Source organism: Antechinus flavipes, chromosome 3, assembly GCF_016432865.1.
Source record: "Antechinus flavipes isolate AdamAnt ecotype Samford, QLD, Australia chromosome 3, AdamAnt_v2, whole genome shotgun sequence".
Classification (NCBI taxonomy): domain Eukaryota; kingdom Metazoa; phylum Chordata; class Mammalia; order Dasyuromorphia; family Dasyuridae; genus Antechinus; species Antechinus flavipes.
The window spans coordinates 318,729,153-318,743,385 of NC_067400.1; the positions used below are offsets into that span (position 1 = coordinate 318,729,153).

A 14,233-nucleotide genomic window follows, 5' to 3' on the forward strand; every position below is an offset into this window, starting at 1 on the left:
TTTGCATAGTAAATGTTTAATCCCTGCTTGTTGACTGACTGCTGAAGCCCTTCCCAGGGCAATCCCCTTAAATAATTGATACTATATAGATTTCTGCCGGTAGGATTGCCCACTGGATAGGCATTGCTATTTTTTCTGACCCCAGTGGCTTGGCTCAGTGGATAGAATGTTGGACCTGGAGTCAGGAAGACCCGAGTTCAAACCTTGCTATGTGACCTTGGACATGTCATAACCTCTGTCTGCCTCAGTCTTCTCATCTGTAAAATGGGGGTAATGACACCTCCCAGATCTATTGTAGAGATCACATTTTAAAGTGCTTTAGAAACCTTAAAGTGGTACGTAAATGCTTGCCATTATTGTTATAGGTATAATTTCTGTCTTGTGGGCCCATGTGTAAGAGTAGGTTGTGATTGCACTTTGGGTGATGGAAGATATTGAGCAAGCCAGAGAAGTGAGAAGTTCCCTTAAAATGTATTCAGGTTCTTTGTATTGAGAGGGGGGAACAAATCTCCACAGAACAATATAGATATGCTGTGGCTTTAGTATAGTTCTCAAAGCAAGTATGACCAAAATATTGATCCATTGCTGTGTCTGAAATTTGGATAGCAAGTCAATGAGTGCTTGTTGAACACTTGTTTGCATGTATCACTCTGTATTTGGTGTTGGGTAGCAGTATATAGTAGCTACTCTAATTTGATGTGGAAATGATAGTTTACTCCTATTACATGGTTTCTTGGTGGCCACATTGGAGAGAAAAGCGGTCCCATATTTTCCTGAGAAAGCTCTAATCATTATTCCCTGGAGATCCTGAGGACAGGATAGGAGACATTCCCTATTTCTGAATCCAGATAAGAGGGCCCCCCTTCATGGAGATAGCAGGCTCCCTAAGAATTGCCAAGATAGGTTCTTCAGAATCTCCCAGTCTTCTATTGGCCCTAGTTCTTAAAAAAAAAAATCCTTGCTTGATTGGTTTTGGGACAGACCATTACCTTAAGAAGGTCAAGTGGTCCCTGAGGTCCCTTCTAACTTTAAGATTCTGTGATTCTGTGAAAAGCGATTGAAATTAGCTGAAAAGAAGCCAAGGTCTTCTGCATTTATTGAAACCATTTTAGATGTTTAATAGGATCACAACTTGGAGATCATTTTGTGAGTTCATTGAATGGGCCAGTTGTTTGTTCGAGCCCACAGCTCCACCCAAAGGAAATGCTGACTGAACTATTTTCTGGTTTAAGATTATTAGTCTTCAGGCAACTAGATGGTGAAGTAGATAGAGCACCTGACTTCAGATATGGCCTCAGACACTAGCTGTGTGACCCTGGGCAAGTCACTTAACTCCAATTACCTTCCTCCCCCTTCCCCTTCCCCCCAAAAAAGCTATTAGTTCTGCCCCAAACACCTGCTAGGCTGCTATCAGTTATCTGAATCTCCATCCAGTGTCTTTTTATTTCCTCTCTCTGGCTAGTCATCAGTTTTTCTTCTTTTTTTTTTCAGGAAAGCAAATGGGATTAGGTTGTATCTTGCCTACCATCACAGTTAGGTGAATTGGAACTCAAAATCCAGTCCCTTTTTCACTCTTTCGTTGACTAGTTATTTAGAAATGGGGGTGAAGTTGGAAAGAGAGGAGAAAAAAAGAGAAAAAAGTTATAAGGAAACATTATGGCTATCGCTAAGAGTTAAAGGGATATTATCATCCAGATTGAGGGAGAGGGAAGACTTCAAAATGTATTAGAGGAAAGGGGAAGCTTTCTGTGGGCAAGGGGCTTTTGGAAGTGGGAGGGATGGTACCTGTGTATATTACAGGTAATATGTGTATAGGAAGTTCTTTCTCTGAGGCTCCTGGTAAGTTGAATTGTGCTGTAAGTTTATAGTACTTCCTACTCTTCTGACAAAGTCAGAACAATAAAGCTTCTCATGTGCATTTTTAAAAGTCTCTAACTCTCTTACTCCGAGACACTAATATTTAATAGGATATGATTCAAAAAAGATATGGGTTCAAATATATTCCAGGCATGGAGAAAGGTCTATGAGAATGAAGGAGGAAATAGGTTAAGATTGAGAAATCACTAATAGTTCTTTTTGTCTGTAACATCAATATTCATGAAGAAGAGAAATGTGATTATAGAAGACCTTAAATACCAGAGTAAGGAATTTATAATTGATCCTCTACGCATTAGAGAGCCAGTGATGGTTTTTGAGAAAGGGAGTGCTGAGGTTACATTAGATGACAAGATTATATTGTTTTCGGTTGCTGTGTGAAGAATTGACTGAAGAGGAAAGAGATTGAAAGTAGGGAGCCAGTGATGGTTTTTGAGAAAGGGAGTGCTGAGGTTACATTAGATGACAAGATTATATTGTTTTGGGTTGCTGTGTGAAGAATTGACTGAAGAGGAAAGAGATTGAAAGTAGGAAGATTAATTAACTGTTCTAATGGCCCAGTTGAGAGGTTATGAGTACCTGAACAAAAATATGGTGAACTGAGGGGAAGAGGTGAAAGAAATAATGCAAAAGACGTCCTGGAGCTAAACTCTTGAGGATTTACAAACTGATTAGGTATAGTAGGGTGAGGGAGAAGAGGGAAGAGGCAAAGGCAGATTAGATACTTTCCCCAAAGAAATCAAAAGAATAGTAGTTTCCTTGAAAAAGAATGATAAAATATAGAAAGAGTATTGAATTTGAAGTTAGAAGACCTACCTCTTATTCTAGCTGTGTGACTTTCAACATGTCACTATCCTTCTGACTTTCAGCTTCCTTATCTGTAAAATGGGAACAATGTTACTAGCATAGATAAACCTCAGAGGATTTTTGTGAAGAAAATTCTTTATAAGTCCTAAAATTATTTGGAAATATCAGCTATGTTTATGAATAAACAAAGAAAAGAGTGAGCAAGAGTTGTTATTCCTCCACAACCCACTCAGTAATAGAGCAGAGTAGGCACAGACTATCTACATTCTTCCTTGCTAGCATGATGCACATGCCATGTTGCAATTTCTGAAAAGTAAATCCTCTGTACTAATGGGATTGGGGGTGGGGAGGATGTTAAGGAGCTGGTGAATAAAGGAGAGGCCCATTGTGGCTATCATTGCTTTGGGTTATTTTAGGGAGAGTTGGGGTAGAGGCAGTGAGTTGTTAGAGAATATGTTGTCAGTGGACATTTTTAGTTCAATCCTCCCCATCTATATTCAATTAATGTTCTCTCACAAAGCTTTATTGGACATCTATAGCCACAACATAATAATTTTTATTTGGGATTCAAAAAGCACTTTTCCCAAAACAACAGCCCTATGTAGGTAATGGCAAATAATGGGCCTGTTTTATAGTTTTAGCTATGTGACTTGTCCACAGTCACACAGCTGGCTATATGTTATAAGTACCAGAGCTGGGTCTTTTATTGAAATTATTTGATTTGAAATCTCGTGCTTTTCCATTACTCCATGAAAAGTACAAACACTAAAAAAAATATGTGATTGTGCCAATCTTTTCAGTGTGAACTATAGAAGGTTGTCAGTATGGCCCCACAGCCTTTCAATAAACCCACTCCACCTACAGCAGGGCTATCAGGCCATGAGGAGGCAGTGTTGTTCACTTGCAGTGACCCAAATCTGCTGACATTAATAAATGTGAAATGAGACAGGTGGGCTGCTCTGAGCCTGGTCTGGAAGAAGGACATTGGGGCAGAAAAAAGCTCATATTGTATGAGCGGAGAATCTAGGAGTTAGAAGGGACCTCAGAGGCCATGTAACCCAACTGTTCCTAGCAAGAATGCTCTCTACAGCATCCCACAAAGTGGTGGCTTTGGCTCATGGAGTCAGGATATGGGGAGAACAATAAAGATGCACGCCAAGTAGCAGGGAGGGGTGGTCTTGGCTAAGCCTGTTGTGGAAACTTCCCAGTAGGTAGTTTGTGGTGCTTTTAGAGAGCATTGGGGAAGGGTCATTTACATATGTAGGCAGAGGGAAAGGAAATAATGGAAAAAGAGAGACTAAAGATGATAGAGAGATGGGATAATTAAGAATCAGCTTCTCTAAGATATGGGAAGGAATCTGATGGAGGACAAAGATGGAGTATTTAGATAAGCTTTATTGTACATTCAATATGTTACCATTTAAGCAAAAGCCCAAGAGCCTTCTATAAGTGTTTCTATGTAGGGTTAGTTAATCCTGACCCTTCTCCATAAGAAGGTGTTTTTAGCATTTAGTCACCAAATAACTATGGCTAAACTAAGTCAAAAGAACAACTTTTGAAATATAATTTCAACTCCAAAGGTCACTTATACAAATCACATTAAAATACACAGTCCTTTTTTTCTGTTTCTGATGCCAAAGGGAATTATAGTCAACAATTATCCCCATGTTATTGTTCAATCATTTCAATCACGTCTGACTCTCCATGATCCCAATAGGGGTTTTCTTGACAAGGACACCGGCATGATTTGCCATTTCCTTACTCCCTTTACAGATGAGAAAACTGAAACAAACAGGGTTAAGTGACTTGCCCCATTAGTCACACAGCCAGTAAATTTCTGAGACCGAATTTGAACTCAGGTCTCCCCAAATCCAGGCTCCAATATTGAGTCACAAAACTGTGTCTTTTGGACCTAGCTAATTAGTCCATCATGTTTCAAATAAAACTTTGCAACTTTGTATTTTTTCTGTTCTGTGCTTATGAAAATACTTGGATGTTTTTCCATGGGAAACTTGGGCCTAGATATTCAATAATAATGTTAGTAGGAAGCTTTATGTTCCTTAATCAAAAACAAGAAATGTGGATACCCCATCAATTAGGAAGCCATTCTGTAACCAAACTGCAATATTCAGAGATACAGAAATCTCATTATTTGAATTTCCGCTCAATTTATAATTTAGGTAGCTAGGATAGATTTTGGCAGCAGATCTGAATTCAGATCCTGTCTCAGATACTTACTTGCTGTGCATTCCCGGGTAAGTCACGGAATCTCTGCTTGCCTCTCAGTTTCTTCATCTATAAAATTGGGATAATAATAGCACTTGTCTCTCATAACTATTGTGAAGATCAGTCAACAAAACATGCACAGTGCTTTGCAAACCTTGAAACACCATATAAATATTAGCTATTATTATGTCTCTTATCTTGGAGAAAATCTCTAGCTTTTTAGAGTACACTTTCTATAAAGTGAGTGACTGGGCTCAGTAGCTTCTAAAGTTCATTTTTGCCCTGAATCTATGTTCCAGGGATAATCTTAGAGACTACCTCTTCCAAATCCCTCATTTTACAGATAAAGAAACTGAGACTTGAAGAAGGACAAAGCAACATGCCCAAAGTTGACCAGGGTTTCAAACCTAAGTTTTTTGACATCTTAACCAGCATTCTTTCTACTAGCTATGCTGCTGTCCTGGATCAGATCTCTGCTCATCCACATGAGACTAGCAAGAGAGGTGCTTCTGCTTAAATGTCCAATAAAGCCTTCAGTGTTCCATCTTTGTTCTCTATCAGATCTCTTCAAATTTCTGGAGATTTAGCTAACAAAGTCACTGGCTACTTGTTACTCCTCTGTTTGTACCAGTAGTGAAGATGCAGTGGGACCATTCATATATAAGACCAAAGTCCTGGCTTGATACTCCCTACTGATTCCAGGAGCTGTCTAACTCAGGTGAGCAAAAGCAGTTTTGATGAGCAGAGATGCCTGTCAGGATTAAGGACAGAAGCTGAATAATAAATCTTCAGATGTGTCCTTGACAGTTCTGTCTCCCAATATTGTTCTGGAGCCAAAGCAGGAGATTTAGGGTTCTTAAAAGTTCCATGTACCTCCAACAGAGTGCAGGAACTTGGATACAAAAAAAATTACATCTTTATATTCATTTGCCTCAAACTGAAATTCAGTATTCACTTAAACTGTAAATGCAAGGAACAAATATTCTGAGAAAGGGCCCATTAACTTTGTGCATACATCTTTACAGGTGATCCACTGGGTAGAGTACTGGACCTGTAATCAGGAAGACCTGAATTCAAATGTGGCCTCAGACACTTACCAGCTCTGTGACCCAAGGCAAGTAATTGAACTGCTTTTTGTTTCAGTTTCCTCAGCTGTAAAGTGGTGATAATAGTAACACCTACCAAGGTTGTTTAAGGTTCAAATGATATGTATATGTGTGTATGTTCTTATGGTTTAGAGGAGACGTTTTCTTTTAGATTTACATTGTTAAACTATCAGTAGGTTCCCATAAAGAGGGAAGAATATACCAGTAGACTTGATTGCAATTTTTTTTTTCTGTGAGGATAGGATTAATTTGAGAATTAACACCTGCAAAATATTGGTTACTTTTATTTCACAGATTGTATGGTGTAGCCCACATCTAGCTATTCACTCACTTAAGAGTTTGCAACATTTAGACTCAGGATTTTAAATTGGAAGAGACCTTAGTGATTATCTTTAGGAATTATTAATCCCAAGGAATCCATGGGCAGATTTCAGAAGGTCTGTGAGCTTGGGTTAGAAAAAATTAGATATTTATTTCAATTGAAATTTAGCATTTCTTTCAATCATTTAAAATACATCCTGAGAAAAGTCTTTAGTCTGCCAAAAGGATTCCTGACAAAAAGTTAAGAATCCTTGAATTAAACCAAACCTCTCATTCTATAGATAAGGAAACTAAATAGCAAAAAAGTAGATCTCCTTTTCCCCCCATTTTTGTTCTGCATTTACACAGTATTAAAAATTGAGTTGTAGTAAACTTCACTAGGAGGTACCCCTGTACAATATGTGTGTGTGTGTATGTGTGTGTGTGTGTGTGTACACGCGCGTACACGCACGCTACCTTAAAGATTTCCTAAATTGAAACCTTGGATTCTTAATAATTAATTTTCTTCATTCTGTTCATTTGAGCCCATCTTACTTCTATAAGGGCACATGGATGCTTCCTTTGACCTTTCTATCACTCTTATAGCAGAGTTTTGCTGGTACCTATTATTCAGATGTATCGTACACACTTGTATGAAAATTCTGATGGTCCTAAGGCTCCTGGATCAAATCTTCTGACACTTGTTGTGCCTCTTAAAGTCTCATCTGATATACACAATAGATTTTTGGAGAAATGGTTTCAGTTATGAAAGAGAATTGTTGGGGTCCCATGCAATTCCCCAAAATAAATTATCCCAAAGAGATGTGTTGCTCTTCAAAACAAAATTCTGAAGACACAAATGATTCCAAGCAGGAAGAAAAGAGGAAACTGTCTAAAGAGACCAATGGGGCTGCCATTTCACGTTGAGATGATTCAGAAGATGAAAGTAAGGACAGACAACTAACTGAACATGAATAGGAAAGTGATCAGAATGTGATCAGAATTTCTCAAGGCCATAGTGATCTGAACCTAAGGACAGCAAAAATGACTTTTAAAGTAGTTATGTGGAGGGAAATTGCTGCCCAGATTGTAGGGGATGTTGATAATGGACATATGGAAGCAGAGTAATTAAAGTCCTATTTTGCCTTTGTTTTCTCTACCAAAGGAGAATGGCCTTCAGAGTAGGATAGATAGAACTGAAATAATTAGCGGGGAATCTAGACTTAAGAAAAATAAGCATAGGTGAGGAAAACGCATAGAATTCAATGAATTCAGGTTCCCATGGTCAGATGTTCCACAACTCAGAGCTGAAAAAACTTGAGGTTTTGATTGTCAAAGCGCTGTTAGTGATCTTTAAAAAACCATGGAGAGCTCTTGATTTTAGCACCATGATGACTATTTTTACTTTACTATAAGAACCAAATGGAGGAAGACATGAATCATAGGCTGAATGAAGCACAAGAGGAAGCAGAAGTCCAATGTGCCAGACAGTGCTAGGAACAGGCATGATTAGTAGCAGACCTTGGGTCACATGCAGCTAAAGCGTTTGGAGAGACCACCCTGTCTCAGATCTGTCTCAGCTCTCCCATCTAACACAGAACTCTTATCTCTGTCATCTTATATAGGACTTTGCCCATGATTTGAATTCGTTTCTCACAAAGTTTACCCATCTGAAGTCATTCTTCTGGCATAGTCATGTGCCAGGATTCTCTTGATATTCTGGATTGGTTACAATTGTAGCACTTGTATAATAAAATATTTCTCCTTCTTTAATGGAAAACTAAACAAAAATTGTGAAGAATGGAAGAGGTGCTACAAGACTGAATGTAGGCAGATGTTCCAGTTGCCAAAACAGGGAAGCAGTTGGATTTCTTATCATAATGAACTCTATTGATTCTTGACCAAATTTTAGTGTCCACCATTGGAGTTTTTTTGAGTTTTTGAGCACATAGAAAAAGAATTGATGATATGGATTCATCAAAAACAAATAGTGCTGCCAGATAAAGTTTATTTCCTTTATTTAATTTATTCATTTATTTTAAAGAGGATTTCTAGCCAGCTTTAGTTCACCAGGGAAATGCTATAAACATTTTCTTCATGGATTTCAGCATAGCATTTGGGAAAGTTTCTTGCAGTACCATTGTGGACAAAATGGAGGAATGTGTACTGTATGATAAATTGCTTAAGTTCTTTACTAACCAGTAGAATGACCACAAAATAACAGTCTTGGGTTACATTTCATCTTTACTCAAAGGGTAGTTGAGTCATGTGGAGGTGACCTGAATAGGCTGTACCTACCACATTACAAACAGAACCAAAAGATATCACCATTGATATATGATACCTCCTCCCAAAAAGTGAGCTGGTTTTGTCAGTGTGAGGAATAAGTGCTGCGATGGCACCCATTTTTAACAAAGAAAAACAAGTGAGTCTCCTCTCTCCCACAGTGCATATATGTTGGGTAGACCCTTTTTGAATGATTGATAGAATGATGTAGACAAGAGCTGCATAGGCTGGGCAGATATGGAGAGGTTGAATCATGGATGATGTCCAAATATCAAAAAATCATCACAGCCAAAGAATGGTGACCAGACAGCCTGGAGATTCCTAGTGAAGGATCTCAAGGTTCATATATGAGTCTATTGGGCTCCCTTTTTTTCAGTATCTGAGACATTTCAACTGGACAGTTGAAAGGGAATACTACTGGATTGAAGAACTAGGTCAAAAAATATTGTAACAAGCTATGTTTTGTGTTGCTTGGTCATTTCAGTTGTGTCTGACTCTTCATGACTTCAATGGAGTGCTTTACAATTTCCTTTTCCAGGTCATTTTACAAACAAAGAAACTGAGGCAAACAGTTATGCGACTTGCCCAGGGTCACAGTGTCTGAGGCTGGATTTGAACTCAGGTCTTCTTGACTCTAGGCATGGTGTTGCATTCTCTGTGCCACCTAGCTGCCCTTAACAGGCTATAATGATGAATTAAATCTAATAAGATAGAATCTAAAAGGAATGATACAAAGTTTTCAACATGGATTCAAAAGTTCAGTTAAATATAGAATAACAGTTCATGTGAAAAAGAGCCAAACTACAAATTTCCCATGAGGTAACAGTGTTTCATAGTAGTTGAAAAGGCTCTTGCAATTCTGAATCGCATTAGCCGTGGTTCTCAAACTTTTGTTCTCAATATCTTTATCTTATTAAAAATGATTGAGGATCCATCCAAAGAGTTTTTGTTTATGTGGGTTATAGTTATAGATACTGATCACATTAAAAATAAAAACTAATTATGAATTTGTAGACTCTCTGAAAGGATTTCAGAGATTCCCAGGCTGCTCTGGACCATACTTTGAGAACTACTGCATTATAGGATCCAGAATAAGCATAGAAACAGATCCCATGTACTCTGTCCTGGTTAGACCTTTAAAGAGTAGGGTAACTCCTGGAGTACTTCATTTAGTGTCATGTTTTAGGAAATGAGGGAATGTATCCATAGAAGTCTGACCAGGAGGATTAGAAACTGTACCATTTATGTTTGGCTAAAGATCCTGGGATTATGTGCAGTTATGAGAAATGTGATCATTTGAATATTTTGAGTACTAAAAAGACTGCCACATAGTTAAATGATTATACTTGCTTTGTTTGGCTCCAGAGGACAGAGTTAAAAGCAATAGGCAGAAGTTAGAGGGGTATATTTCAGGTCACAACAAGGGAAAACTGTCTCATAGAAGTCCAAAAGTAGAATGGGCTTCCTTGGGAGTAATGAATTAATCCTGACTACAGTTCTTAACAAAGAGGTCAGATGCCATTTGCAGAGGATGTTGTTGGGCTAGATGACCTCTTCTTGCTCTGAAATTCTGTGATACTTTTCATGGTGTTGGTGGCAGGGGTAGGAAAAAGGTACATATACATCATTATCCTAAGATGATAGACTTCTTGCCTTGGCCTTCTTCTTGTCAGGTGAATCATCCACAGATACTCTGAACATTTATGAATGACTTAACTTTCTTCAACTGATTTCATGGGATATCAATGAGTCAGTTTTTGACGTTCTTCTGCTTCATGAGTACACCTATGATTACTATTATACTTTAAGGGTCTTGATTGGCAAACTAGTCTCTCTCTGAAGTAGTTGAGAGGTAAACGGGGCAAGTTAATGCACTTCTAACACAAACAGAAGAACACTAGGAAAATTCAATTCAACTAACTCATTATGTTGATGATATATCCACAAAGGCAGGCTTAAAGAAGCTGGGTATCCAGAACCTTAGAGAATCCTACTAAATAAAAAACAAACAAACCCAAACATCATCACCATAAAACCTTAAAAACACTCCAGGCACAGAAGAGACAGCTGCTTTGTTCAAGTACTGATGAGCATATGATTGTGGCAGCTGGGAAAATGGTCTGTTTGAACATTCTGCCGGGCCAAGCTAGTTCCAAGTTAGATTTCTCTCCATCTAACCCACCTTGGCTGGGCTCAGTGAAGGTAAATCCATACTTCAGAACTAGACCTCCCTAACTCTTGCTACAAATCAAACCAGGACACATTACCAGTGAAAGTGTTTAATAGTTAAATTATTTAAATAGACTGTTTCAATTTCCATGGGAAATCATAATCATCTCCGGTTCTTTTGTTTGTTTGTTTTTGCAAGATCAGGAATAAACAGAGTGCACACCCCTTAGAGAAAAATGATGCTTAAGCTCTACACATCATCAACAGTCACAGTTTCGGGTGGGAAAGGGGTAGAAAGGATATACATTCAGGCAGGGAGAGACGTTTTATAGGTTCTAGGTCTGGAAGAGACCATAATTGTGGATCAACTTATTCTTTCCCCTCACTTTACAGGTGGCAAAACTGAGGCATAGAGAGCATAACTGGAGAGACAAAAAAAGGGAGATAAATTTAGGACAAAGGGGAAGAGACTGAGAAAAATGACAAGGGTAAGGTGGGAGAGGACCTCTCAAGAAGGTTGAAGATGTTTCTAACAAAGGCCAGTAGTAAAGAGGGAGCACGGTGACACGGGAAGATTGAGTACATACTTTTACTCAAGTTGGAAGCAAACCTTAAAACAGAAACCAAAACAACCATGGATATAAAAGAAAGCCAATAGAATACAGTGGGAAACACAGGTGCTTCATAAAACTTAAAGGATGTAACAGCAGAAATATAATACAAAGGCAGACTTGGCAGTTTTACAGTTTATACACTTTGCTCCTCAGAGATGTGCCCTAACTGAGGGTGGGGGAAATGGCATATCGCAGTCAGGTGGTCATAGTGGAGAGTGTTGGTCAGGAGAGTTGGAAATCAAAGAGTAAGATTAAATGGCATTGTGTAGGGGGTGTGTATGTATCTGTGTGTCTCTATGTGCACGTAAGCACAACCTAGGATACCTCAGTGAGAGGAAAACAAGTTTTTGTGCTCATGATAATTTTCATTATTGAACACAGTGAAACAGGCCCCAATTTTGGTTTTCCATGAGAACCCCAGAGAGTGATTCTACCCTGAGAAGAGTGAAGATATGGATCCGCCCCCAGACATTGGATTTGGTTTGAGTATCTCTTCACTGCACAGCCTAACTAGTTATTAAAATTCTCCCTTCACACCACAGATTGAAAAAAAAAAGCTAAACAAAAACAAAACAAAACAACCCAAAACCCAAACAAAACCAGAGTTCTTTATGTTGTTTTTAAAAAAACCCAAAACCTCAAGGGTTTATTTTCAATTCAATTCCACCAACATATTAAGCAGCTATTACATCTACAAGCTGGGAATACAAAGACCAAAAAAACCCCCCTAAAAATCCAAACCAAAACCAAAAACAACAACAACAAAAAAGCCACAATGCAAAACAAATGGTTGTTTCCTTCAAGGACTCTTATGTTCTATTGTCATAGTTCAGACCACTAGAGGCAAGGGGGAAAGGGTGACGCCCAGGCATTGCTCTGGAGCATAGAGACAAGGACTTGACACACACTTGGAGGTTCACTGCTCCAAGTGTGGAGTAAGGATCCTCTAGGGAAATCCACCTGCTCCTGAACCAACTTGGACAAATAAAGGAATTGTCAGTTGTTGGGTTTGTTTTGTTTTGTTTTGTTTTTAAGGGGGAAAAAGGAGTGAGCTAGTCCAAGACTCTTCACAGAAATAAAATTGAAACCAGTAAATGGCACTTATCCCATTTTCAAGCCCTCTTAGGATAAGGGTATTCTCAGTCAGGCTCAAAGATGGTTCTAGTACAGCCAAATAAAACCTTTTTAGATGAAAACATGTTGGATGGTGAGGCCACTGGGACAGCAGTGCTGTTTATAGAGAGGATAAGGATTCTCCACAAACCCCTTCAGCTCTGAAAAGCCACCTTCTGGTGGTTTGGGTCCTCACTTACCATTTATATTCTTCGGTAGGGGAAGGAAGGGGTGGGTGTGTAGAGGGGGTGTACTCCCACTGGGAAGGTACAGTACCTAATTTACCCTGAGGTCCCAGAAGCAGATAAACCCACTGCTGATTGTACCCTGTATGACTAAAAACTGCCACATGGGAAATGAGAGGGCAGCACAGGGTGGGCCTGGCTCCATAGCTTATATACATACGTACAAACAGACAAGCCGTACACACCAGCAACAACACCCTGCTGCACACAGCTGCTTTCTGATATAGAGAATTTACAAAATATAGAATTTGGTATCTCTGTTAGATCTCCAAGTTTTCAATATTACAAAATAAAAGATACAAAAAATGACAAATCTCAGGGCTAGGATCCCTCCCTTCCCCAAACCCCAGCACCCTGGCCTGAAGTGTTGGTTTACTTGTATCTCTCGAACGCGGCAAACTAGCACGTGCTAAAGAAGGGCACGGAGAACTGTTTTTGTTTTGTTTAATAAATATTTGCTTTTCTCAGAGCCATGGGAGCTTTCCTGCTACCCTTTCCCTTCCCCTCCCCACCTTGGAAAGAGTCTTCTTTAGCCTAGGTTTACTGCCTGCCCATAAAGGGGGTTGGGGAGAACGGAGGAGGGCACACTTAATATGGCTAGAAGTTCTTCCTGTGACAGTGCCCGGCCAGCAATGCCAGAAGGCCTCAGTGGAATGAAGGCCAGGCCACCATCTGAGTTTTAAAAAGCTTGCACAGAAAAGCAGCATCTGTGGGGATCCCCGAGCTTTCCCTGGCTGGCGCCCCAGGTCCTTACTCCTGGGGGTATGAAGTCTTCCCCAGGCAGCACCTGCCTCTTCCATGAGCGTGTCAGGTTGCACTACACCAATAAATACTAAGCTCTTTGCCACCCTGTGGAACTGACGCTGCCGTCAGTTAGAAAACTCAAATGATTCAGGTCTTCTCCTAGCTGACATACAGAGCCAGATACATCTTTGGTCAACTTAGTGCTCTCAGGGAAGTTGGCTCCCCCAGGGTCCTTCCGGGGCTCCTGCCCCCAAGGAGAGGAGAAAGCTGGTTTTGGAGTCACTGTGGAAAAATACACCAGGATACCCTGTGGGCACTAGAACTAGGCCTGCCCACCTTGCCTGGCACAAAAGAAGTCATTTTCCAATTCTCCAAAAGCCGGTCTGCCTGGTACATCTTTGCCCACCCTGCCTGCTGCTAACTGGGTGGAGGTCCTCCATTGAGGAAGTAGGTCATCATCTCTCCTTTGCCTTTCACCTTGACGACACCCCGGCATTCCAGCTGGTATGTGTTGGCGGCCAGCACCTGGTACATGTCTGTGGTCACCTGGGGAAATAAAAAGGCACAATGATGAAATGAGATGGAAGAAGAGATGTGGAGGAGATATACCTGGGAAGCCACATTGGTGTCACAGATTCCAGAGGCCTTGCTATTTCTTCACATTGTATCTTGACCCAGATGCTTGGTCTATATCACAAGAAGGATAGAAAAGTGCTGAGGAACAGAACCCAAGGCATTCATCTATTGC

General features: G+C 39.8%; 2 protein-coding genes across 2 annotated transcripts in view; one reads left to right on the forward strand and one right to left on the reverse strand.

Annotated features, from left to right (window-relative positions):
• SEC22A (SEC22 homolog A, vesicle trafficking protein) overlaps nucleotides 1–14,233 on the forward strand; it is a 104,817-nt gene that overhangs the window by 83,710 nt on the left and 6,874 nt on the right. The window contains exon 7 of the mRNA XM_051985425.1: nucleotides 5,934–6,022. Coding sequence (XP_051841385.1) covers nucleotides 5,934–6,022 — 89 coding nt within the window. The remainder of the gene's footprint in view (nucleotides 1–5,933; nucleotides 6,023–14,233) is intronic.
• Nucleotides 10,864–14,233, reverse strand: part of ADCY5 (adenylate cyclase 5) — a 251,405-nt gene continuing 248,035 nt past the window's right edge. The window contains exon 21 of the mRNA XM_051985420.1: nucleotides 10,864–14,031. Within this exon, the coding sequence (XP_051841380.1) occupies nucleotides 13,903–14,031 (129 nt within the window). The 3' untranslated portion in view covers nucleotides 10,864–13,902. The remainder of the gene's footprint in view (nucleotides 14,032–14,233) is intronic.